The sequence below is a fragment of the Micrasema longulum genome, unplaced genomic scaffold, assembly GCF_059751315.1.
Source record: "Micrasema longulum isolate JH-2025_06_02 unplaced genomic scaffold, ASM5975131v1 h1tg001036l, whole genome shotgun sequence".
NCBI lineage: Eukaryota > Metazoa > Arthropoda > Insecta > Trichoptera > Brachycentridae > Micrasema > Micrasema longulum.
In genome coordinates, this window is record NW_028278224.1 from 205,250 (window position 1) to 231,489 (window position 26,240).

The 26,240-nt window shown below is 35.3% G+C and overlaps 1 protein-coding gene across 1 annotated transcript in view; it reads left to right on the forward strand.

Annotated features, from left to right (window-relative positions):
• The window catches only part of LOC148277422 (uncharacterized), a gene marked incomplete at its 3' end in the record, with an annotated part of 226,641 nt that extends 201,553 nt beyond the window's left edge, over positions 1 to 25,088 (forward strand). Inside the window, exons 5-12 of the mRNA XM_088232903.1 lie at positions 971 to 1,171; positions 17,508 to 18,494; positions 18,601 to 18,731; positions 18,844 to 19,239; positions 20,070 to 20,245; positions 21,911 to 22,182; positions 23,579 to 23,725; positions 25,035 to 25,088. Coding sequence (XP_088089029.1) covers positions 1,166 to 1,171; positions 17,508 to 18,494; positions 18,601 to 18,731; positions 18,844 to 19,239; positions 20,070 to 20,245; positions 21,911 to 22,182; positions 23,579 to 23,725; positions 25,035 to 25,088 — 2,169 coding nt within the window. The remainder of the gene's footprint in view (positions 1 to 970; positions 1,172 to 17,507; positions 18,495 to 18,600; positions 18,732 to 18,843; positions 19,240 to 20,069; positions 20,246 to 21,910; positions 22,183 to 23,578; positions 23,726 to 25,034) is intronic.
• Positions 25,089 to 26,240: the final 1,152 nt, after the last annotated feature.

The window sequence follows — 26,240 nt, forward strand, 5'->3', positions numbered from 1 at the left end:
AACAGATGGAAGAATTAAAAGAACATGGATGTTCAAGCGTAGGCAAAACAGTGAATGTTACTAAGTGTGTAAAGTAGCCACTAAGACCAGCCAATGACAGGTCATAGGCCCTGTAAATGCCTAGACTTATATATGCCCTTCTATAAAATGTTCTTTACCTCTGTTATAAAATATTAACTTATTTTTTTACGGAATTTTACCTTGATAAGGATGCTTATGTAGATTCAAAACCAGTCGGTAATAAAATAAGTTGTTAAAAACAAAGTTATTTTATTTTCATTTTAAAAATCATAGACCGTGACATGCTAGAAGTTCGGCCCTTCTTGCCTCATTTAATCCGAGTAAATTTTAAAGTATGAAAAATATTTTAAATATTTGTCAGCGTCGCAAGAGATGCGTCCAATTATTGTGGACACCCCACGACCCCACGCGCCTGGTAAATAAAATAATAAGACGACTTATCAGTAAAAAAGATCACATCTCGATTAACAACTACAACTTATTAAAAGTTTATATTAGTTCTTGAGATGTTATGAACTGACTTAATAAAGCATAAATAAATAAACTTAACAACTTTAGAAATTCCACAGGGCTGTTTTACGGTGTTACCGGTGTCAATTTCTGGAGCAGTAATAAGCCGCGGCGTAAGCAAATGAAAGCTAATATTGGAAGAAATCATACAAAAAATTGACCTTTTGAATAGGTGTCACCATTTATTGTGGACAACAGGGCCTGCATTGAATAAAATAGTTATTATATAGATGCAATTAAATCATTTTGTGGTATCGTGGTATGTCCTCTTGCTCCTTTACCGCGATTTGATTTCCTATATAGCGTGTATGGTAAACCCTGTCACAAATATAAAAAAAAAAATTTAAGAACACAAATATCAATATCATAATCTATTTCAATAGTAAAAAAATATCGTAATTGATTTACGTGAATAAAAATTATTTTTCTTTCTTTCCAGGGTTCCGATGGCGGTGGCTCTGTCGTGTTCAGCTCCGGCGAGTTTGGGGCTCGGGGCGTGGGGCCCGGCGGAGCGCCCCCCGCGGGAGGGGGCCCGGTCGGAGGGGGCGCCAGCCCAGCTCCTGCCCCGCTGCCCCAACCCGCCCCATCACCCGCCCCCGCCGCCTTACCACCACCGCCATACACCACTTCCAACATGCAGGTAAATACGACACATTATTTTTCCTCCAGTTTTCCAATATTCAAATTGGGAAAATTTATGAAAGCGGTGGCCACAAATTACTTTCACTAATTTATTAATTTAATCTCTTTTGCAAACGTTCTAAGAAGTTCCACAAATATTTTGAAATGTTTACATTAAGGCAACTTAATAAATCGGAGTAGTTGGCTGTTTTGACAGTAGAATTACATGTATGCAACACGCATTTTGTCTAATTTATTTTTAAACGATTTATTGAATTTGATTTGTTTGATCAATTATCTGAAAAACAACAACACCACCACATGACAAATCCAGGACAGTCAAAAATACTATATAATAGACTTAAACGCTACAATTACTAACCTGACTATTTTAATGGCAAATATTAGAGACTATTTTAAAACCAACATTAAAAATCACATATTCACTATAGTTAACAGACGAGATATGACATGACTTGACATTATATGTTTATATAACTCTTACGGGTTTTTTAAAATATAAATAAACGAAAAAAAAAATTCAAAAATTAATCGGTATTTTTAGTGAAATTTAAAATCTTATACAATTTATAAAGTGAATACTTAAACCAGCCAATGATACGTCTTAAACTCCGTAAATGCCTAGCCTAGACGAGAAGTACATAATATAACGTTTGTGAAATATTTTGGCCGAACACTTGTGCCTACTGGCTACAGAGTACAGAGCAGGAATGTTCATCAACCCAGTATACGGATAGACAAAATTAGGTTCAATATTCTAAAGATACAATTCCATAATGTTTTATAATAAATCATTTGATTCAATGAGGAAGTTCAGCCCTACGGGAAATTGGGTAGAGAAAATATATTCTTACGCGCGGTAAAAATTAGAGCATTAAACTGTAGATACTGCGAAGTTTTTTGAAAATTTTACTTTATATACTTTGCATGACGTTACTAGTTCTTCCGACTCAACCAATGCTGAGAGAGTTGGGGTAGATTTCCGGTTTACGGTAAGTCAAGTAACGAATTAGCAGAACTCATCGAGAAGAGGGGGAAGAGAACTTGAAACGTCACACGCGGTCATTTCCAATCTACAAAACTTTTAAAAATCGTTGCGCTGATAATACGATGCATAAAAAATCTCCAAAGAATTGGCTTACTCTAATAGTCTATTAATAAATAATATTTTTTGTAAAACCACTGAACTTCCTCATTAAATATGTATGTATCGTGATGTGACTGTGACCCTTTTTTATGACTACTTAGTATTTAGTACTATCATGTAGTATGATGGAATCCATCCTTATGTGTATATTACTAATATAACTCTTATCTTCTTTCCTCTGTTGTAACGTTGGCGATAATTTAATGTAATCATTTACCATAAACCACCCACTGAATAGTTTTACGCGGCATGTCAGAGCGCCACTCGATGTTATAATCAGTATTATTTATAATCTAATAATATTTTAACCGGTTCGTCAACAACTTGCTATCTCAATTATTATAATGTGCTGGCTGGCATGTTAATATACAAAACTGATTTGATGATTTTATTTAGCGCCCGCCCACCCTATTATAATAAAATTAATCGACGCGATTGACACGTCACTGGACGTGGGTAGGGGAGCGGAAGTAAGGTTACCAAACGTCAGGATTATTGCCAGGATTTTAGTCGGATATGAAAATGACAAAAAAAAATACAAAAGAACAGTGCTTTTATAATTCAATACACATTTTAGTAGTAAAAAGGCGTTTTTTTCATTATAAAGACACTCGGTTTTACCATATAATATTTATTTGATTATAGACCGGTTTCGAAGCTACGCAAGCTTCCTTATTTAAGGTACAACTTAAGTACAAGTTTGTGCTTTGCATATAAATTTTATGAATAATTTTTATTTGTGAGTAAAACAACCAATGTTTGTTACCGTATTTTTTTTTTGTTTTTTCATTTGGTCTTAAAATAGTACAAACATTTTAATATATGAATGTTCTCATATTACTTTTCTGAATCTATATTGAGTTTTTCTACTGACATTTCTTGGTGGAACTGCATTTTAATTATAATAATAAGAATACGTAGATAGTTTTATTCCACTTTTATTTATATTTTTTTTAATAAATTAATTACCAGTGACCGGGTTTCGTCGTGACCGACATCCACCAGTCTGACAATGTCAGTCACGACAAAACCCGGTCACTGGTAAAAAAATTATAAATAATATATAAAAAAAAATATAAATAAAAAATATATAAATAAAAGTGGAATAAAACTATATCCGTATTTTTATTATTATAATTGTCTGAATCTATTTATCATTAAATTATAATATACTAATAATTAATAATTTCTTAACTATACTCGCTTCATTTCATCAAAACGCTAAGGCGGTAATGAAAGGTTTTTAAAAAAAAGTTTTTTCAATACCGCAACACAATCACTGAACCCCACACCAACTATCGTAACAGCACATTATCCTATAGAAATTGTATATATTTAATATACGATTTTCCTAATCGCGCCCAATGATGTATGGTGTTTAGTGAGCTATATTGGTACTACTCCAAGCGAAGTGTATCAGCGATTATTTGTAATTTGCATGAAGGCAATGTGATCAGTCTTAAGCTTCCGGCACCACCAAGTTCAGAGTCTATGAAATACTGTAGTGAAAATCCACTTACATCGACCTTGTCGGGAATCGAACCCGGGACCACGAGCGCGGTAGGCAAACTCTCTAGCCAGTACATCACGAGTCGAACTAATCTTTACTCAGTTCCTTTTTCAGGATTTTTACCTTAATTATTTACATCATTAGATTAGGTTCTGGTTATATTATACAGATAATTGAATTCTTTATTCCATCAGGAAATGGAAACTCAATAAACTTATTTACAATAATTTTAAAGTACCTAGTATACCTACACCTAGACATAGTATTCAACACAATATAAAACGTGGCTTGTTTGTTACATTACCTACTTCGCGCGCGTTTGTTCCAAAAATATTAGATCTTTTCAAAATGGGAATCAGGCTTTTACTCAGGTTTCTTTCGTTTTACATATGGTCGCTCTAGGGAGGGGAATTTGGGACTAAATTACGTCGCGACACGATAGTCGTTACAAGAATCATATCTATTTAAGTGCTGTAAAATGCAAGTCACGCATCATCATATGAGTATTGAGTATAACGGTAGCCAATATCCGCTACAGTTTTTTTTTTTCATTTTTAATGCATGCAATTTAACGTTTTTATCCTATTTGATTATTCATGTGATAATGGCCCCATAAACGAAGTCGTATTGAAATTTCTGACATTTTAATTTACCGAATAATTACCACAAACTTTTGGGATATTTTTTCCACTAATTAATAAAATTGTATGACACGGTTCAATTGTGTTCGAATTCGATCATTTTGTGTCAAAACATTTACAGTATAAATATTCAACTGAAGGTGTAATGTAGGCGCTTGTATCTTCCTGTTTTTGTCAAATTTTTAATACTTTTATTCGTTTGGTTTAAAACCAGTCTAAACTTTGAATCCTTAAGACCCGTTGTTAACGACCGTTTTTGCAAGAAATGTGTACTAAGTTGGACAGTTTTGTATGGGCTAGTATGAATTAACGGATTGTCAACAAGGATTTCCGTTTCTCACCGGCCCGTTTTCACGGTATAAAAACGGTCATTAACAAAGGTCCTAATTCGTCAAAAGATAAGAAATGCATGCGATGGTTTTTACGTTATTACTTAATTCCTGGTTTCTCCTACACACATTTTCGTTATGGAACCCGGATTGCTCCTTCGTGGTGGGTTAGATGATGTTAAATATTATGTTCCCAGGAAGCATCTTCCCACGTCGCACGTAGACTGGGCATTGGACACCCCGACTCAGTGGACAGTGGACGCATTTTTACTGACACGACTCAATGTCGCTTTCGGCTGAAACTTGACATAAAATAGTATTTTACTGCACTGCCCCCGATGTAGAATGATTTGAAGAAAGACCATCACAGCGCCAGTGCCTATAATCCGTCTTGACATTAAATTATACTACTGTTTTATACTTCTAAAAGCTTGTTATGTTGTACTTTAAGTACCCATTACTGGAGATTGAGTTGACGTTATATCGTCATTTAATACCCGAATGCATGATTATTCTTTATTGGCGCTTAATATATTTCTTAATTTGACACATCGGCTTTTTTATCATTTAAGATGTGTTTATTTTACTTGACGTATTTTATCTACAAATTGTATTCGCGTAAATCAGCAAACCGTATTAGGAGCTCTCAACCTGTCATTGCTTGAATGTCAACTTAGTAATTTATTGATATAGATTTGTAGCAAACACTTCTGTGTTACCATAATACACCATTTGTTAATGGGATTTGTTCGAAATGGACAAGCTATAATATTTCGTAATAATCCGTGTGTGGATAGGTTAATATATATACTATAGATAATCCTATGTTTATATCTATCTTCAATTGTTTATGATACTAGGAAAATGCCTTATTTAGCTATTTTGTTTCATACAAATTATAAATCCCGCAATAGTTTCCGCTGATTATTTTAGCGCTGTTCATAAACATCCTGATTGGTTAGTGAATAATTTATACGAATCTGCCGATTATGAATTAATTTGACCACAAACGAGCCGGAAAGTAAACAGCGGCAAAATAACATTCCGCATTGTGTTCGAACACTGTGTTCACATAGTGCTTTGTAAGTACTTTAAAATGTAATCAATAATTAACGGACACGCTCAGATCAGTAAGTCAAGTTAACTGTTGATACTCGTATAATCGCCAGTGAAAATATCCACCGGTCTTGATTACTATCTCTCCATTTCTTTCTCTGGCTTTTCTGATTACGTTATATTCTTTTTCGGCCCGTTTGCATTGTCCTAAACTTGAATTTGGCAAGGCAAAGGAAAGTTAATAACGATAGACCTTAATCTCTATATACTTGTAATTCTGGCTATTAATATATGAGAAGGGTGCGGTGCTATCGACAGTGGTCATACCTGTTCAACATTATTATAGAATCAAACAAATTAAACGAATTTAAACATGAATAAATTCACCGTATAATAACTACAGGGCCCCTGAAATTTTCACTTACATAAATGACGCAATGCTAGTTTTTAAGAATATTTAGTAATAATACCCTCTTTATTTATTTAACCAGTACCTACCTACTTGACTGTTTTTGTAACATAAATCGAGGATGGATTGGATAATTCAAAAACACAAATTAACTACCATGTGTTCCCATTGCATAACCAAACTCGAAATATGAAGATGGTGTCAATCAAATTAAACCAGGGGGTGAAGTACACCTTATTTAGCATTTAATCCTTATCGTCAGCCGACAGATGGTTATCCTGGCGTGTCGATAGTATGTTGTGCTTTTGACTCCTTTTATTTAACTCTCGTTACGTTCAGATGGCGACGATAACAGTTAATTGCCCCTCGCTGGGAGAACAGAACACGCATTTTGCCTTCTGCATTTACCCCGAGTGAGTTATTTACAGGTGTATAATGTTACGTGCTGTAGACACGTTCCAAAAACAGAAGCCTCCATATATGTACATTTATTATATTTTTGTGTCACGCCTTGTATCTGTTCGCATATTGTTTGTATCTACAATCTACACTAAGGTAATAATTCTGTAGAGAAGCCCTTAAGCTTTATTGCATAGAACAAAAACGTTCCAAATTATTGGTTTGGTTTTAGTTTGATTTTTATGAATAACGTCGAAATTTTAGTCCGCGTTCCTTACTTAATTATTTTTTTTAAATTGTTCTCATTTAAACTTTAAATGGGCTTCTGCGATAAAAAGTGGCCGCTTCAAAGCGACTATAAAATCCAAAAAATCCTAATTCAAGCAAAAAATGCTCGCTTGAACATGACTTTTGACAATTATGAAGACGGTATGCTTAACTTTCGCCTGTATTTAATCTACCGAGGTATTACAAAGTCGGCTCTTTTGGCATCTCGAAACGTGCACTCAGGAAGATAGTAAAACAGATGGAAAAATATTAAAACTAAAAAAAATTAAAATATGGTGGCAACGTTTTAACGGCTAGATAGATGTTCTTATATGTTAATAGGGCAGCATCTAGCAAGTCTAACCACTGAATCTAGCCGTTGGGATTCAAAACTGACCATTATGTCAGAATTTAATTCGAATTCAAATTTTACTTATTTCTCTCTCATATTTAAAATAGGCTTTTAAGAAAAAAACTGACCACCTCGGAACAATTAAAAAATTAAATAAATAGTAAATATGTATAGCAAAAACTGCTCGGTGGAACAAATTTTTGTCACTTTATGAGTAAATACGTGTACCGTGAGGTGCTAGACCCGTCGTTACATACCGATTTACCTACCCAAAACTTGAAGGTGGTGGGTCGATAGTGTATCTTCGTTATCGCTCGGGAGAATTTATCTTCAACTATGGCGTCATAATAAAGCTATGTCACTTTAGTGCGTAGATATGTGTACCGTCAAGGTGAAAGTATGACGTCCTTAACTTTCCATTGTAATCGCGGCCCTGCGCTGCTATTCCGAACGCTCTCGCGCCGTAGAAAACACTTTTATCTCGCGTATTTTGTATGTAAACACGCGAGATAAAAGTTTTTTGTACGGCCGCGAGAGCGTTTGGAATAGCATCCTTGGCCGTGAATTTACGGCATTTTTCAAAATGTTCAGGAGGGACAAAAAATCTTGCTATTTCTTAAAAATTAAAAAATTCAATGCGGTTTGTTTTATTTATATTAGAAAGTTTATTTTTACTATCTCATGCGTCTATACGAAGTTACTTGTGGCAGTTGTGCATGGCGTATTCACTGTATTGCCTTAACGCAAATATAGAAAGTCTCATCCGCTGTATTGGATTTGGGGATATAGGCGGTATTGCTTGCTTCTTTAGTAATGATTCATTCGCAGAATTGAATTTAATCGAATGCCAGCAGTCTACTGGTCAATTTCGAAATTTAAATACACCAATCAATGCGGCTTGTACGATTCAACTGAAAACGCCAAAAAACGTATTTACATTTTTTAGTTCATACCACGGCATTAAACTTACAAAGACGATATGTTTTTTTTAAATTTTGGTAGATAACGATACACTTAGCTAATTTTCGTAACTAGATAGTTTCTCTAACAAAACATTTTCTTGACAAGTATGTGTGTCTGAGTCTTTCAACAGACTCAATCAATTCTATCAACCAATCTTACAATGGGGAAAATATTTGTTTAATATCACTGAGAAATGGACATTTCTTCCGTATGTCAATTTTTTTCTATGATACCTAATTAATTTCATAGGCAATTCTCGAGCGATTTCATCATAACATTATAACGTGTTTATAAAATTTGCTACTACGCATTTAATTACATTCTACAATAAATTGAATAACTTGTCACGTACAAAATAACATTAATTCATAAACCTCTAATACCTCTAGTATTAAATTAAAACATGGTCAGAGTATCGTGCTGGTTTAGCGTGTACATAAATATATTTACTGTGTATATTTCCAGCTCCATGAAAGAGAATGTAATATTAAACTAATTGATTCCTATTCTCAATAACAAGTTCTTAATGGATCCGTATAAAGTTGTGATACATTTTTTCTCCCTATATAAAAATAATAAATCATTATGTAAACACACATTTCTCATTCGCAGTGAACATTAATCATTCTGTCGTGTTTGCGTAATTTCCCGTTAGGTTTAATGCGATTATTTTAATTTTTATTCCATTTCAGATATTAAATAAATTAACTGACGTATTAACGTTTCAAAACACCAGCTCGGGTTCGTTAATCTACCTCTCAATTCCATAATGCCTTATAATAACACGGTCGAGCGGGATTATACGTCTGCATTCAAATCAATTACCTTCAATTGCCATATGACTGCTCACTGCTCAGTGTTCAGTTCATTGTACTACATGCTAATCTGACAGTATAAACATGATCGTGTTGTCCAAATATTGTACCTATATTTTCCTATGTACTATTATTAAATTTACGATTTAATCCGAGATAATAGCGGATCAACGTTTTGCATAACAAACTGTATGCCAACTACCAACATTATGTTTTATTTATGATGCCAAATTAATATGCATTCAAATTACTAATAATGTACAATCGTCTACCTTTTCAAACTGGTTTTATCACCGAACATGTACATGTATAAAGATAATTATAAACTCTCCTTCTATATTAATACGTTATGATACACATATTATAACTGAGTCATCTTTGTTACACCCATCGTCTGCAGAGTATATTTTGCATGTTTCTCTGAAATTCACAACTCTAGTTTTATTTTTTGGAAAAACGAAATTTACAAAAACATTTTATTTTACTTTATTTGCACCACGACAGGCCAGGAGGCCCAATTGTAGTGATTAATTACAGCACAGACACCCAGGCTTCAGAAAAATAGCATTTTTACTTTTTTGTGTTCTCACCGGAAATCGAACCCGGAACCTTCCGTGTGGAAGTCAAGTGTCTTAACCACCACACCGCGGAGGCCGCCTAATGTTTAGTAAAATATTATTTGTTCGCTTAAAATTATAGTTTCCATCTGTCAATATTCGATCTGATTTACTTCCGAATTTATCTTTTTGTACTTGATAATGTTTTTATTCATGTTGTATGATATAATTGACCTTTTCAATATTTCGTTATTCTTGTTTGTAATTTAATCATATTTTCACCAATTTAATTCGTATTTATATTGGTACTAGGTACTGCCTACTCTGTCTGCCTATTATTTAAATAACAAAATGCTTTAAATGATATTTAGCAACTGTTGCGGTTTAAGTTAACGTCCTGTGCCAAAATTACGAGTAAATTGAATATTGAATACAATGTACGCCTGTTTAACCGCCAACATTCAGTCAACGTGCATAATGCGTACTCTCCAATCTACCCACAAACATTATTTGTTGCGCAAGTAATACTCGGTACTATTTATTTGTACGGGATAATAAAGCCTACATTCAATACAAAACAACATTATTGAATATCCAACCGCAAAAGCAGTTTATTAAATTACACAGTCAATCTATTATTTAACGCGGTTGTGAGTTCGTTTACAATCATTATGAACAGCGAATATTTTAAAGATAATTATATATATGTGATGTTAATGCCGTTTTTATCTTATAATTAAAATTCCCCGCGTAAGTAAAATGAAAAATATTTGTTTTAGGTGACTCCTGTAAAACTTTCTCGCTGATAATGATATCATTTAAACCGAGACGGTTGACTGTTGTAACGTTTATTTTTCAAAGTATGTACAAAATGTATATATGTTGACTGGTGCTTGCTTGCTGTTTCTATCTACATACAGTACCTAGTACCTATTTCATACTGCGGTAAAAGTGTCGCGTACAATGTCGAGATAAACCGCAACAAAAGTATGTGATGAATTTATTATAACCTTCTTGAATATACACCCGAGCATTCGTTTTTCCTGAAAACATCTTCACTCGTTACCTACGTTATGTAGGTTGCGTTCATATATTTAATAAGTTTTCTTTCACATAAATAAAACGAGTAATAATGAATTCTATCACGTCCAATTTAACAGATGTAAAAATAATTCAGATAATGTTTGCTTGACATTTTATTTATATAAGAATCCATTAAAATAGTCTTCGGTTCGCTTGATTGAATCGTAGTATAAAAAGAAGTCACTTCACTTGCCTTGTAGTTGCCGACAAATCGTGCTTGTTTCATTAGGTTTTCTGTTGTGCGGTCATTTACATAATTGTCTACGTAAAGTATGTTAATTGAATCTCATCATTAGTATTTATCTTGTAAAAACATATCTCCCCCACTCTCAGCCGTCAATCTTCATCATACTAGATGACGCAGAATCACTATTCCGTAAATGGTTCTACGTTTTCCCTTTTTAAAAATTAATTATGCATTCTACTCGTCATAATGAATGCTATTCGCATCTTTAACGAGTATTTAATAGCAGCTTTGCTGTTCAATTCGACGAATTAATATAAAGATTTAAACAATAGTTTTATTAATTATTATAATTGAGTATTAAATCGGAAGAAAGAACTCGGCGAATCGGTTGTTATTAATTTTGACTTTCTGATGACACTACCTAATTCCTTGTTATATGATACATAGAATAATAACTTCACAAATTGTTTGTTATTAATGAAGACTTTCTGATGACACTATCTAATTCCTTGTTATAAATATGATACATTTTACATAGACTAATAACTTCAACAAATTGTTTGTTATTCATTCAGACGTTTTCTGATGACACTACCTATTTACTATACATGAATGTTTGTTTTTGATAAAAACCATAGCTATTTCACGAAACTTTGCGATTGACCCAGTATATCTTTAACGTCGTAAGTCCTTCATAATACAGATTATTCTGAGTTACCTTGATTCTTGTTTTGGGAAGTCTAGAACATTCATCTCCCCTCACAGGATAGCGATGAATTTCGTTATTACGTTGAACATTACTGAACATTACTGAACATAAACAGGTATTCGGGTAACAAATTATTTTTCAATCTGAATTTTTTATTGTACAGTTCGTTCGAAAATAGCCTTTATTAATGAGTATGTGCCCGTCGGTAAACCAAGTAAACATACCATGTTTATTCGTGATAGTACGCACATTTGAATATTTTATTTAGTCATCATACATAAACTAGGGCTATATGTAGTTAAACATTGTTTTTTATCAATTTAATTATTTCGGTCAATTATAACTGTATAAAATTAAAATCACCCATTTCCTGATTTTTTCTATCATAAGGAAGGTTTATATTAAAATAATTACTTGGTATTTAGTATTTCAGTATTATTCGTGCACCCTATATTTTAAACGAAATATTTATGCGAAAAAATATTACCTCCGTTAACAGTAAGAAACTAATTATTTTTTTGAAAATACATTTTATATAATGTAGATCGATTACAGGCGTACGAATTTAATGTTTTTTATACTTATTATGTTGACGGTTTCACGTTCCTTGTATCCATTATCCATTATCCATTATCCATAAATTATTAATATTACACACGCAAATCTAGCAGTCATATTGAGTTGTGTTTACCTTTAAAATTGATGAATGGTAGATACACCTTATCATTTTCATCTCAGTGCCTATAATACTCGGTAATTAGTTGTATTTCACTCCTTCGCTTACGAATATGTCAAAATGTAATTGAATGCTCGCGCGGCTCCAGTTTTTGTACGGCTCTTGTAATTAATATTTATGAACATTGCGGGTTTATAAATTGGCCAAAGCATACCTGCATTTACGTTAGCAATTAGCGAGCTAATGAATTAGCGCCCATGCAAGTGTTATTAATGGTGTCATTACCGCCCTCTGCATATTTTACAATTCCTAATTTGTTTGTTAATATTATGCAGTAAATACTGTGTGTATATAAAACTCTAAATGGATTCCTCTCAACGCTTGCTAATAAATAATGCTTGGAGTTTCATTTGATCTTCTCCAAACATAAATGTTTCATTCTATTCAAAAGGAAAAATGTCGCAAATCAATGATTTCAAAATCTCCCAATTTTTTAAAAATATCACTATCGTCATCATTATTTCCATTTTTTCACCATGCGGTGCATAGGGCACTCCATATTAATGCACTAAATGCAGCGTATTTCGATCAACTACTATATGAAGGTAAGGTGATTAGCCTAACGCTTCGGGTGTCTTTAAAAAAAAAATCACGCCGATTCTGCTAGGAATCGAACCAGGGACCTTAATCACGGTTAGCAAACGCTCCAAGCACTACACTACTTGGCGGACGTATTATCTCCACTCGATTTCAAATATTAAATTTTGTAAATGGGGTCTAGAATTTCAACAGTCCGTGCGCTCTGTAGCTGCAAGACGTGCTGTAATCTAGCTCCTATCTGTTATAATTGAAATATATCCATAATTGGAAAGGATTAACTAGAATCCCAATAGTCTATGCGCTCTGTAGCTGCAAGACGTGCTGGGATATTTATTTATTGTACAGCGCCCTCGAGGTGATTTTCACAAAAAATTCGCTATATAAATTAGCCAACCATAAAAGTAAATGAGTTAATGTCAGTTAAGAATGTGCATTGTGCAGAAATAAGTAAATATGTAGTAGGTATCTACATACATATTATTGTATTCAAAATTACCTTACTGGTTTTCTTTCTTCATCCTCATTAACTCGTTACAATCCAATGATCCAGTCGACCGGCTATAACCGCGATTATAAAGGCTACTTCATCGGTACATACCGAGACGGTATACTTAACTTCTGTACTATCTCTATCTACCTCGGTATGTTCTGCCGACTTGTCATCTCGACATCATACGATCGAATTCAACCAATGAATGACCCCGAAAATTTAGTCTGCGTTCCTTACTCAATTAATTTTTTTTTTAAATCTCATTTATATTTTAAATAGACTTACGTGATAAAAAGTGGCCACTTCAAATCTATTATATACTCTCAATAAATCCCATTCAAATCAAGCAAAAAATGCTCGCTTAAATATGATTTTTATATGACTTGACAATCATCATGACTGTATGCTTAACGATCGTCTGTATTTATCCACCGAGTGATTACAAAGCCGATTCCTTTAACGTCTCGATTCGTGTACTCAGCAAGATAGTAAAACAGATGGATAGAATGTAATAACTATTTTTTTTTTAATAGTAATAACCATTTTACGCTTAGATGCTCTTACATGTTAAGAGGACAACATCTAACCAATCTAGACACTGCATCTAGCCGTTCGTTTTCAAAACTGATAGTTATGTTAGAATTTAAATCGACTTCAAAATTGACTTATTTCTTGCTCATATTTTTAATAGGCTTTCAAGAAAAAAGATGCCAACATCAGAACGATTAAAAATTTTAATAAAAAGGAAAAATTACTCGGTGGAATATTTTTTTTTGTCTTTTATAATGTGTAGATATGCATATCGAGGGGTACTAGACCCGTCGGTGCAAACCAATGTACTTGCATCAAAACTTGAAGGGGGGGAGTCGATGGTGTATCTTCGTTATCGCTCGGGAGAATGTATCTTCAACTATGACGTCATAATGAAGCCATGTCACTTTAGTGTGTAGATATGTGTACCGTAACGTATGTTCCCCTTGTTACTTATCGATGTATCTACCCAAAACTTTAAGTCGGTACCTTCGTAATCGCTCGAGAGAATTTATCTTCAACTTTACATATGGTGAAGATATGACGTCCTTAGCTCCCCATCATAATCGCGGCCCAGGGTACGTATTCTGATAGGAAGTTAAAATGTATCTTCAATTTTATCTGCAAAGTAAAATTAGGTTTTCTATATGAAAAATAGAATATGTTTACATTTTTTTTTCTAACCATGTTCAATTACCGGCTACCGTCGAAGATACATTCAATTTACAAATACAAATAAACACACTTTCGTACATAAATATCGATATAAGTTTATACCGTCTCAGTATATACCGATGAAGATTGCCGCTCATAATCGCGGCCCTGATATGTATAGTAAAATATTATACATAGAATGTAGTGTGTACTGTGTAGGCCTAAATGCCTACGGTTTGTAGCTGCGTGCATTACTACACTATAATTTTACTGCTATACTACGTTCATTTATAGCCATTTAATTCCGATCATTTTACGACTACACTGAACCCGGTATTTAAAAAATAAATACAAAATAAATACCGACCATTTTTCACAATCGCATTTATTGATTCAAATTAAATTAACTTTTCAGAGGGGAAATGATATTTGAATGTAAATCCCTCTTGGCATTTTATTGAAAATGTTGATTTTTACATTATCGTTTTATGACCGCACTTACGTCGTTAAAATACAATCATATTATTATTGTGTATTTTAAAAGGATTTTATTGCTAAAGTAAAGTACGTGACTTTATCGCCTTATCATAAAAAATATACCGCAAAATTTGCGATTACGATAATGCCATAAAAGTATTTATTATTTAAGTATACGAGTATTTGTATTGTTATAAGAAAATTTCATTTTTAATATTATTTAGAGACTAAAAGTAGTACATATTCAGAAGAAAATGTGATTTAAAAAAAGCTTAGAGAAAATATTTCGTTTTAAAATCTTAATTTTTAAATACCGCGTACATAATAATTACAATTATTGTCAATATGAATGTTAATAATATACTATGTAGAAAAGTGTTATAATGCACCTTGATCGTATAAATTTAGTCTTTTAGGCGTTCGTTTTTTTTTTTAGTCTTATTTTGGATTTGTTTTATGAGAGCTATTCTGTTTTTATGTTATTTTTATCTGTCCGCAATCCTTCTCGTAATTCTAGTAATAAACCTGTGCTCATGTGCTTTTTTGATAGCAGTTATTAAATACAATAATTACATAAAATTTATGACTTACTATCGGAAGAATCACTTTTCATTCGTTTTCTATCACGCATATCAAAGCTAAAAAATTATTCGACTCTAGCATTCACCGCGTGTTGACAAACCTCGTAATATTTGTCATGTCCTATAATCGAGGATTATCATAATATACATAAATTATTACACTGCGTGATAATGCTGTCCCAAATTATGCATTTATAGCAGGCTATATAATATTATCACGTATTGGGTGTTGGGGTTAGTTTGTCTGATTCATTTTAGTGAAATAATTTATTATTCCATTACGTTTCCATTTACTTTTAATTTATTTTTGTTTTTCGTGACTGCATATTTATTGCATGTTTTCAAAAGAAGGTGTTTTAATCAGAAGCTACTGGGTTTTTAACACACGTGCACGTGAAATGAAAATTTGGCAGTGCGGCCAATCTTTCATTAAATTTACCCTTGATTTGTATGTAGCTACAAACGATTGCGTTCATTTTTATTACATTTCATAGAAATTAGAGGATCAAAAAAAGGGCGATTCTTCGATTTCGCATATAATGTCCCCTGCCCGAAGACCTGTTATTTAATTTCCATGACTATACATTTCAAAATTACAAGACGTAGATTGTTATTGATTTTTTATGAATAATTTAGAAGACTGTTTTGAGTTCTAAGAACATGTCAAAGTACGGATGCTCCATCTCGGCGCGGCGTTAGAATGTTAAACGTTTCGTCGAATCCTAAAAACCAAATGAAAGGAAATCTTTATTTGAAGCCAGAGAGTAGCATTGGTCGTGTAATGACTTGAAAATACGTCTCTCGCGGGCTTGATTTATCGCGGGCCTCGGCTCTCCGAGTATTTACTAATGTATTACATTTATCACGAGCAATAAATTTGCTAGCAGTGGAGCGGATTTTACGGTCTCCCGTTCGTGTGACGTTAACATTTTTTTCTCGTTAGGTTTTCATGTCGGTAAGCCATGAATGATAAGTAGCCAGCAGACTTTTTTCACCACTAACTGTTCTAACTCGCTCATACGCCTACTAAATTTTATAAACACGTATTATTGGACGCACTGTGTTGTATAGAGTATAGATACCATGCGAGTATACCCTTTTCGCCCTCGAATTCCAGTTTCCAGTGTGTTATGTAATAGTTTAATTGTCCGCTATTGGAGTAGAGGATAACCTAATTTACGAGTTTACACCGCAAGTAGCCATTTAGAAAAGGTTTCCGAAGTTCTGTTTTGTCTCAAACTCAATTGAGTATGTTTCCATTGTTCATTATAATGATATACCTACCCGTATAATACATCGTTGTACTAGCTATTAAGATAATAGTATTTAATTTGACGCGAATGATTTATGAGTGTCATAATAATGTCAGCTCCTTGTAATTCCGAACAATGCCTACGCTAATTCCGAAACATTCTGACGGTGTTTGTTTAACAAGAAGTGGATTAGATGGCCTTAAGGCGTGTTTGGTTTGTGATCACTCGAAGGTTTCAACTTTCCTTCTAAATGATAATACCTACTTCTCTACATTGAATTCATTTTTTATTTTACATTCAAATTTGATCTACTGAGATCATACCGGAAAGTTTTTGTTTTGTAAGGGAAAAAAAAAATTTTCTCAATATTTCGGAAAAAATTGTACTTATATAAAAAAAAATATTGCTAGAAACGCGTCACGAATTTATGGCGTATATTTTTATATTTTATGACGCCTTTATTATGATTAACGATAAAAAAATATATTTTATGGGGTGAGCTACACTAACAAGAATCGTTAATACAGCCATAAATTTGTGTATTTAAATTTTTTTCAGTCTAAGAAAATACATGTTGCCTTTTGCGTTAAAAAATATTTATTGAATATTTTAATTTTTTTACCGAACTAATGTATAAAATTGTTTCAGGTTACGAACGGTCCTGTAACAACGCACATAACACCGCTCTCCAACCATGTGCCTCTCAACCATCTCGCGCAGCCTAGGCCGGCATCCGCCAAAACTCAGAACACTCCTCCCGCTACTAAATTACCATCCCTTCAGACTAGTAAACCAATAAGTAGTAATAATGTAAATAGTAATAGTAATAATAACAACAACGGCAGCACGACGGAGACGGGGCCTCCGCTCGGGCATCCCGCGCTGGGCGGGTACCACTCCCCCGGCTACCCGCCGCACCATCTCCTGCCGCCGGTGCCCGCCGCGCACCACGACTACCGCCACCACAAGGGAGCCGCGCCGCCCGTTCCTCATATGGCTCCTCATCACCCGCACCACCCGCCGCACCCTTCCCATCCACCGCACCCGCACAACGCTCAAAATCACAATTCTCATCCCGCGAATATGCAAAATCACAATCCCCACCCTTCCAACTTCCACCCCTCCGGTCTTCCTTCTCACGGCCAGCATCCGCAGAACCACGGCCAACACCCCTCCGCCATGCAGAACCACGGCCAGCACGTCTCGCTCCCCAACCACGGGTCGCACGGCCCGCACGGCCCGCACGGGCAGCACGGGCAGCACGGGCAGCACGTGCCCGGTCACGGGCAGCACGCGCAGCACCCGGCGGGCATGGCCAGCCACGGCCAATACCCGGTGTCCGGGCACGGCGCGCACCCCGCCATGTCCAGCCAGGCGCCGCCGGCCGCCGCCCTGCCTGTGGGCTCCGCCGCGGGCCAGGGAGCGGCGGGCGCGGCGGGCGGCGAGGGCCGGGCGGGCTCCCCGGCCGTGGGCACGGCGCCCGGCCACGCTCCGCACGGGCCCGCTCCGCCGGCCGCCTACCCCCCCGGCTACCCGCCTCTGTACGCGCCCTACGCACCCGCCATGCACCATTCCCCGTACGTGCCTGCCGCTGCCTCTCCCAGTGCTGCCTCACCCAGGAACACAGACACTACAGTGAGTTTCACTTCTAAATTTCTATTCGTATGTCAGTAACTCGTTACCTACATTAAGCGAAGTAGTCTTGCTCGGTACTACAATGTTTATTTATTTTCTTTTTCAGCAGCGGTCAAGTTTATCATCGCCACTCGTGGCGCCAAAGACTGTCAGGGCGCAAACCCCGAGTGGAGCTCCACCTCCTCCTGCCCACTCCCCCAGGGGGCATAGCCCCAATAGGGAAAGAGATAGCTATGGGTAATATATTCTGAATTTCTATTTGCTTACAATATTTTCCCAAAAGACACCCACATTATTATCATTTGTACTCAAGACACCCGTTTTTTTACTAAATTTGTTAAATTCACAGAAGCAATGTGAGCAGCATGTCAAGATCGAGCGTTACTACTCCAGTATCAGCATCAGGCCCCTCACCAGCCCTCCCTCCCACCTTACCTCCCACAGCTCCTGTGTCCCTAGCCCCCTGTTTAGCCCCTAGCTTAGCCCCTACCCTAGCTCCTAGTTTAGCACCGAGTTTACCTCCCAGCTTGGGGCCCGGCCTGGCGCCTAGTTTGGCACCAAGTTTAGCGCCGAGCTTGGTACCGGGCTTGGCGCCTAGTTTAGCACCAAATTTAGCACCAAGTTTAGCACCAAGCTTAGCACCCAGTTTAGCGCCCAGTTTACCTCCGACGACTGTTCCTCCCGTTCCTGCCATACCCGTGTCTTCCTCTGCCCCAAAACCTCCGTCACATCAGTGGGGACTTAGGTAATTTACTTGTTATATTTGTAGTTATCTTGTAAAGTCATCGCCAAAAAAAGAATGCCTACGCGCACAAAGTGACCGCAGTGTAAAAGTAGGCATTCTTATCTTGCGATGACTATACTTATGATGAATTTTCCTTTGGTTTTAAAGTTTTTATTAGTAAAATATTTTAGGATACTAGGGATATAAAAGAAAATCTTTATTTTTTTTTAAAGAACCAATCAAATCTAAATGAGGCGTATTAAAACAATAAAGGCATTCTCCACTTTATTCATTTTAAATATGCTATAAATGTTTTTTTTAGTACCTACTATTCCCAGATTGCAAGAATAATTTATTATTTTATTTAATAATTGTTGCCAGAAGTTATTCTCTGTGTTTATTTTATTGTTATTAATCGGTAAATTATTGGCTTATTTTAAATTAATATTTGATTTTGGTTTGTTTGATGGATTTTGTTCTATAATATAAAGGAAACTCCCGTTGTTGTTGTGGAACTAAATACATTGAGTTAAAAATGTACGAGATACTGCCCTGCCATTTATGCTTCAAAACCTTGGCCGTTCTCAATAGTATTTTTGTTTCTCCATCCATCGCCTTATCTAACTCATGTCTGACCAATGGTAGAGATTACCATCATTATTTTAACACGCCTCAAATAATAATGGCTATTAGAGAGTGGTGTTTTTATTTTTATACCATTTGTGTAATAATTTAGTCCCGGGCTGCTATTCTGAATGTCTGTTCTTGAGATCTTGATTATGTGGTAGAGATTATTTTTGCTTTTATGAAATTTTGATCGAAAAAAACATATACGAATGCTTCTTTTATAGTTCTCCGAGTGTGGTAGCCGCACCTCCCTCAGCCCCTGTAGTGGTGAGCTCGAGGGCCCCCTTCGCCCCTCCAGCAGCAGCCCCTCCTCTGTTTGCAGCGCCCATGCCTCCGTCAGCAGCACCACAACCCCCCACCAATCCAAACCCATTTTCTGCGGAATCGCTCTTCCAATCTAGTAAGTGTAATCATTGTTTTAATGTTTCCTCAACTCATCATGTATTTCATTTGATGGTTTCAATTATGGCAGGCTTTATGATTCTATAAATTAATCAATTAATTATTGTCAGCATTACTTTATGGGTTATTTAGTGGTGGATCAACATTATGAATGACAAGAAATAAATAGAAAGTAGATAACTGCTAAACTGCTGATATGTACAAAAAAGTATGTCCATATTATCTGCAGAAGCCGTATTAATGGGTGAATTCTGACTTGCATTCTTGCGGCTTCTGGGTGCGTAAAATTGTGCGTGAGTTCTTGCTCTAGCATAGTCATTGGGAACATACAAACTGATCGCTTTGGGTGTATTTCGATGAAAATATGATATACATATATGCCTCTGAGGATCAAAACCTCTTTAGGAGTTCCCACATAAATATAAATACTTGTTCCCAAACCAGAATCGTTGTCCTTAAAAATAACTATCACTTTCTTTTAAGTAGGCATCTTTAATATTGGTAAATCGATTATGACATATTTAACTTCAATATAATTTTACGGAGATAAGAAAATCAGGTAAGTATTTTTAAACCTGGTTTACCTGGCTTCGTCACGTGCTGCGGGTGCCTCAGGAGAGCCTCGATCCATGTTGCCTCTTCTTCATACATGCGGCCTTCCTGCCATCCTAGAAGACAGTTAATGATGATTTTTCGTCAGTATTGGGCGGAACTCGGGGGCATGGGAGTGTCAGAGGAGACAAGTTTGCTGGCAGGGGATAGTCTCCCGGAGATGTCTCCACCTAGGAGCAAATGTGGAATGAAGAAGAGTAGTGGTATTTTTCATTTAGAGACAGACATATAGTAAAATCTAGTTCGCAAAACAGTTCATTTTTATGTTAGGAAAAATTGCACTTTGTAAAAATTGGGATTAAGCTTCATTTTATTTATTTATTTAAATCTTAAAGTAAGAGAAGATTTTCTATAATTAAAAAAGTTAAACTAAATATGTCACAATAGAGAGGGAAAACATTTTTGAGAAGGGATATGGATTTATTTCTAGGCTTTCAGGGCTTCAGGGCTTCAGGGCTTATGACCCGTCATTGTCTGGAATACTTAGCCACTACACCTGTATAACATTCACTATTTCACTATTCTCTGTTGTGACAAATTTAGGTCTTAATAGCTCCCTAAGAAGGAAATCTAGCCTGTCTACAAACATTTGAACATAGTCAAACTAAACTTAATTTTATTAAGATTTTCTAAATAACATTACTGTAGCTGAGTGGTAAATAATAAGTGAATAAAAAATAATGATAACTACAAAGTTAACAATAACACCTCGTTTGCGGACACTCTTCTAATAGGATCCACTCATACAGACCCATATCATAAGTTTGGAATTTTTTGTAATATTTCACTTCAGACCTTAGTCAATGGTTTGAAGTAAATCTTATTTGACGAACGTACTGTGACACTTTTGGTGTCGACTATTTCTTATAGGGATGCAATATCTCCTCCTAGCATATAATTACTTCCGTTGCACGTAGGCCAAAGCCATCTTTCCACAACCGATGTCATTTAGACTGACAGCAATAGCTGTCAAAATCTTGTCTCCTTTAGGAAATGACAGCTATAGCCGACGAAACCGCGAATATGTTATTTTTTAATGCAACAATTTCAGGTCCATCGGCTGACCTGCTCCGTCGCGAGCTGGACAACCGGTTCCTCGCGTCGTCGGGCGCAGTGGCGGGGGGCGCACCGCCCCCTGGCGGCTTTGCGCTGCGCACCGAGATGCACCACCACCAGCATCAGCATACGCATGTGCACCAGCACCAGCTGCCGCCGCCCGCGCCGCCGCCTCCTTCGCACCCGCCCGCGCCGCATCCGCACCCTCACCCGCACCCCCACCCCCACCACCAGCAGCAGCTGTTTCCGCCACCGCCGCCTCCCTTGGTTTGTACCCCTTAATCTTTCTTTCATTCTAAGAAGTCTAATTGCTGATAAAACTAACCGGTAAGAATTATAAACACTGAAAAGTTTTTTCCGGCGTTTTTCTAGTGGGTCAAATAATTATATAGAATCTTGCGGCTCTTTTTCTTCCCAATAATCAACAAATGGAAGAATTTAAGAAAACTCCGAATGTTACATTGTTTTGTGCATTTAAATAATCCTTCACTGGTAAAGCCCTGCGAAAATCTGGCTTTCCATATTTCGTTTTTAAAGATGTTATTTATCTCTTGTGAAATATTTATCGAGCCAGGTAAAAACAAAATTAAAATCTCTTCAAAAATACGAATCTTCAATTCAAATCATGGGAAGGGGGGAATGTCAAAATAAAGACACAGAGTAATGGTTGTTTTTAGAATCTTAACTGAATTTTGGTTACGAAAACCCATACATTATACATATTAATAATAATAACTACACCGCTGTGAGCTGTGAGCCGCCTACTACAAATTTGAGCTGCAGCTCAACAGCTTTTTGAACCGGTTCAAAATAGAATTACCCGTGCCTATCTCGTACTTCTTGTTCTTTTTTCGGACATTTCTTCCTTCCACTTTGCCCTCAAACAATGTTTTAAACTTTGCCCGTTGATTACTAAAAAAGAAAACAAAATTACATCTAGATTACTGTTTTTACAAAGAAATGCAGTAAGAAGGGTTTTTAAGGACTACAACTATAGGACTTACATATTCATTCAGAAATTCATATCCTTGACGAAGATGTATTTTCGTAAGAAATAAGAGCAAAACAAAGAAAGCATACATGTGACGTGGTTACTTCCCGCAGCCAGACGAAACTAAAGTAGGAAGTGCGAGGAAGGGTTCTGCATCCGGTATGTGCATCTGGGTAGCTTTGCGGAATATGTTTTAAAAAATATATTCCGCTCTGCCCTCCATTTCCCTATGATTGCAGTTAACTAAACAGATCTATTGTCTAATTTTAAACTAAGTTTATTTTTAAAAAAAACCTGTTTCCAAGCAAAAAAAAATCCAGATCTCCAAAGTGTAATTTATGCACTTACACGGGTTTTATGCCAATTAATTAATGAAACATATTACCAATAAATTTACTGCACAATGTAAAATAGGAACATAAGCATACATTCATTACATCCCATGATCGAGAATTTCGGTTTTGTTCAAAATATAGCCAATTAGTTGTTTTTCAAAAAACAGTTGTTTATTGAATCCATTTAGCATAGGATCAAACGATTTTTAAATCACCGCGCTTGCGATAATAGCGTACAAGAACTATTAAGAGTGAGACTTGACAAATATTTATTTTTAACAAGGAGTTGTGATTTCTTTATATTTTTATTCGGGACTCTTTCCTTTTTGATCCACAGTTCAAAGACATTACCAAGATGGACTCCCTGTACAGACAGGGGCTTGGCCTAGGATACCCCGGCTACAGCCCGGGCCTCCTACATCCAGGCCTGGGAGGCCCAACACCCTTCGTGCCGCCCAATGCACTCCCCACATTCACACCAAAGGTCAGACCATTTATACCCCATTACTAATTTAGCATCTACTAACCTTAACCTTTCCCTTACTGTCCTAAAAACACCCGCGCGTTACGGTGCTGTGTAGTCACTACACATTAAAAAAATAAGAGATTTAAAAAGGGAAAAATGGAATGTTTATAGGGAATGGCTTTAACTACCCATAATTTAATTAAAAGATAATAATATTTCAAATCTAACTCCTTAAAACATGAAAAAACCATTGTGTATCGCTAACGACTCGGGCGAAACGTGCACCCGCGCCAACTTCCCGAGAGCTACTAAGTATAAGTAGCTAGTACTGGACTATGTGACTGACTTTGCGACGGGCGTAAATTCTTTACTATTTTCTTCATACACAACAATGCGAAACATTGGTATACTGTAAGTATACAATTGATAATATTTGTAATTTATCCCCGATTTCCGATAAAATGCTTTTATGTGCCTAATAAGTACTTATTATTTTATAAAAAAATATTTCAGTCGATACGTAAATGTGTAATGGAGGAATACTGAAAATCTAAACCCAATATTTATTTTATTTATAAAGATATTATAGTTATTAGACACAATGTGTACTATAGCTAACCCATCACCGGGGAGGGAGGGTTAAACTCTTTTTTATACATAGTTACAATGGATTATTATTATTTGGTTGTGTTTAAAATACTCTGTAATTATTCGATGAGAAGTGGCGCAACATCATGCGAACCGACATGCAATAACTCTAGCTATCATATGTTTTCCCCATTCCTTGTTCAACAATTTTATGTACTGGATTTACACTATTGCATTTTAATAATTAGCTGAGTTTATTGTAATTACTATCATTTTTACTCTCATTTAAAAATCACTAAAATATGGATTATTTAGAATATTACATTTTTATTGCATTGATGAATAATTTGGTACATGTAATTTATAAATAATAATTATTAATAAGTCTGTCTAAACTAATAATCCTTATGATAATCTAACTTAACAGCAAATGTTACAGTTTTATGCAGGTACTTATCGCTTTTTTAAGTTAAGTTATATTTTTTATTGCTTAAATTATGTTTTTGCTTTAAATGATTTATGTTATGCCTCTAATTTATAACACCCTAATACTTGTATTAACACATTGTATTTTATTAATTGTGTTCTAATTATCATCCCTGTTCTCAATGAAATAAAATTTCACTTAGATCCATTAACTTTCATATCATTGTGTTTTAAGACTTGGTATTATTTTCCCGCCATCATTTTTATTTTTTCTTGTTTTTTTTTAACCCATGGGTATTGTGGTTCTTCACAGCAGGCGATGCTGCCACCAGAACAAACTAACAAGATTCCCCGGCCGACTCAAGTGGTAGGTCCCCTGGTCACAAGTTTATGTACATTATACATGCAACATTGGATAACCACTCATCAGTATGAAGCATTAAACTCCAAGTCGACAACTATATTTCATAAACTATATGTATAGGAGATATGTTTGAATCAACTGGAGGAGTATTTTACTTCATACTGTGACTGATTCAAAGAGTTGCACCATTTATTTATTTATTTTTTATCATTTTTCATCATCCTTTTAACCACGCTGCTTTATAAAGTTGCCTCCCTAACTGCTTTTTTAAATCCGCTTATCTGTTTATTGTTTTTTTAATGTACGTATTTGAAAAGCAGATATTGCCTTTTTATTTTAAGAAGTACTTTTTTTTAAATATAAAAGTAAGTTAGCCTCTGTGAAAGAGGTTTGGATAAAGTCTTCATTGCACTAGTGATATTTCTTGTGATTAGATTTGGGTAAAGTTTTCATTGCACTGATAATATTTCTTGTGATTAATTATTTAACTGTTTTTTTGGGTTAATGAATTAAAAATAATATTTATAACTTCGATATTTGATTTGAAGATTATTTGTCCAGCATCTGGTTTTGAGATTCAATACCAATAATAATTCAATAACCAACAATTGATATATGTTACAGAAAAACACTTTTGGTTAAATACATCTGTTGCTTAATTTTTGCAGTAAGTAAGAAAATTAGCATTTTATGGTGTCTTAGTTGGTTCAAATACACCTAAATAATTGAGCTAAAATTTTCAATGGAGAAAATCTATGACAAATATTTATTACCAATACAAAGATGAATCACGTATGCAATTTTTCTATTTCTTATTCGATTACCTTGCTTAGGACACCGTACGTTTATTATATACCTGCATAATATACATAGGTTCATTTAAAGATTTTCCATTTTTTAAATACAAATAAGTAAATATGATTTACTTTTTAGGTTTGGAAATTCAATTCACTCATTATTTACGAGATAATCTACGAGTATTTCTTGGTTAGTTTGAAAACCTCTCTCAGAAAAGAATTATACTGTAAGGTGAAATTGGGGATGTATGGATCAAATATTTGCATTACGCAATATGACAGAAAAGTTTTTGGTGAAAAACCAGAAGCTTTTTTGCGCTTTTGTTGATTTGCAAAAAGCATTTGATCGAGTTGATAG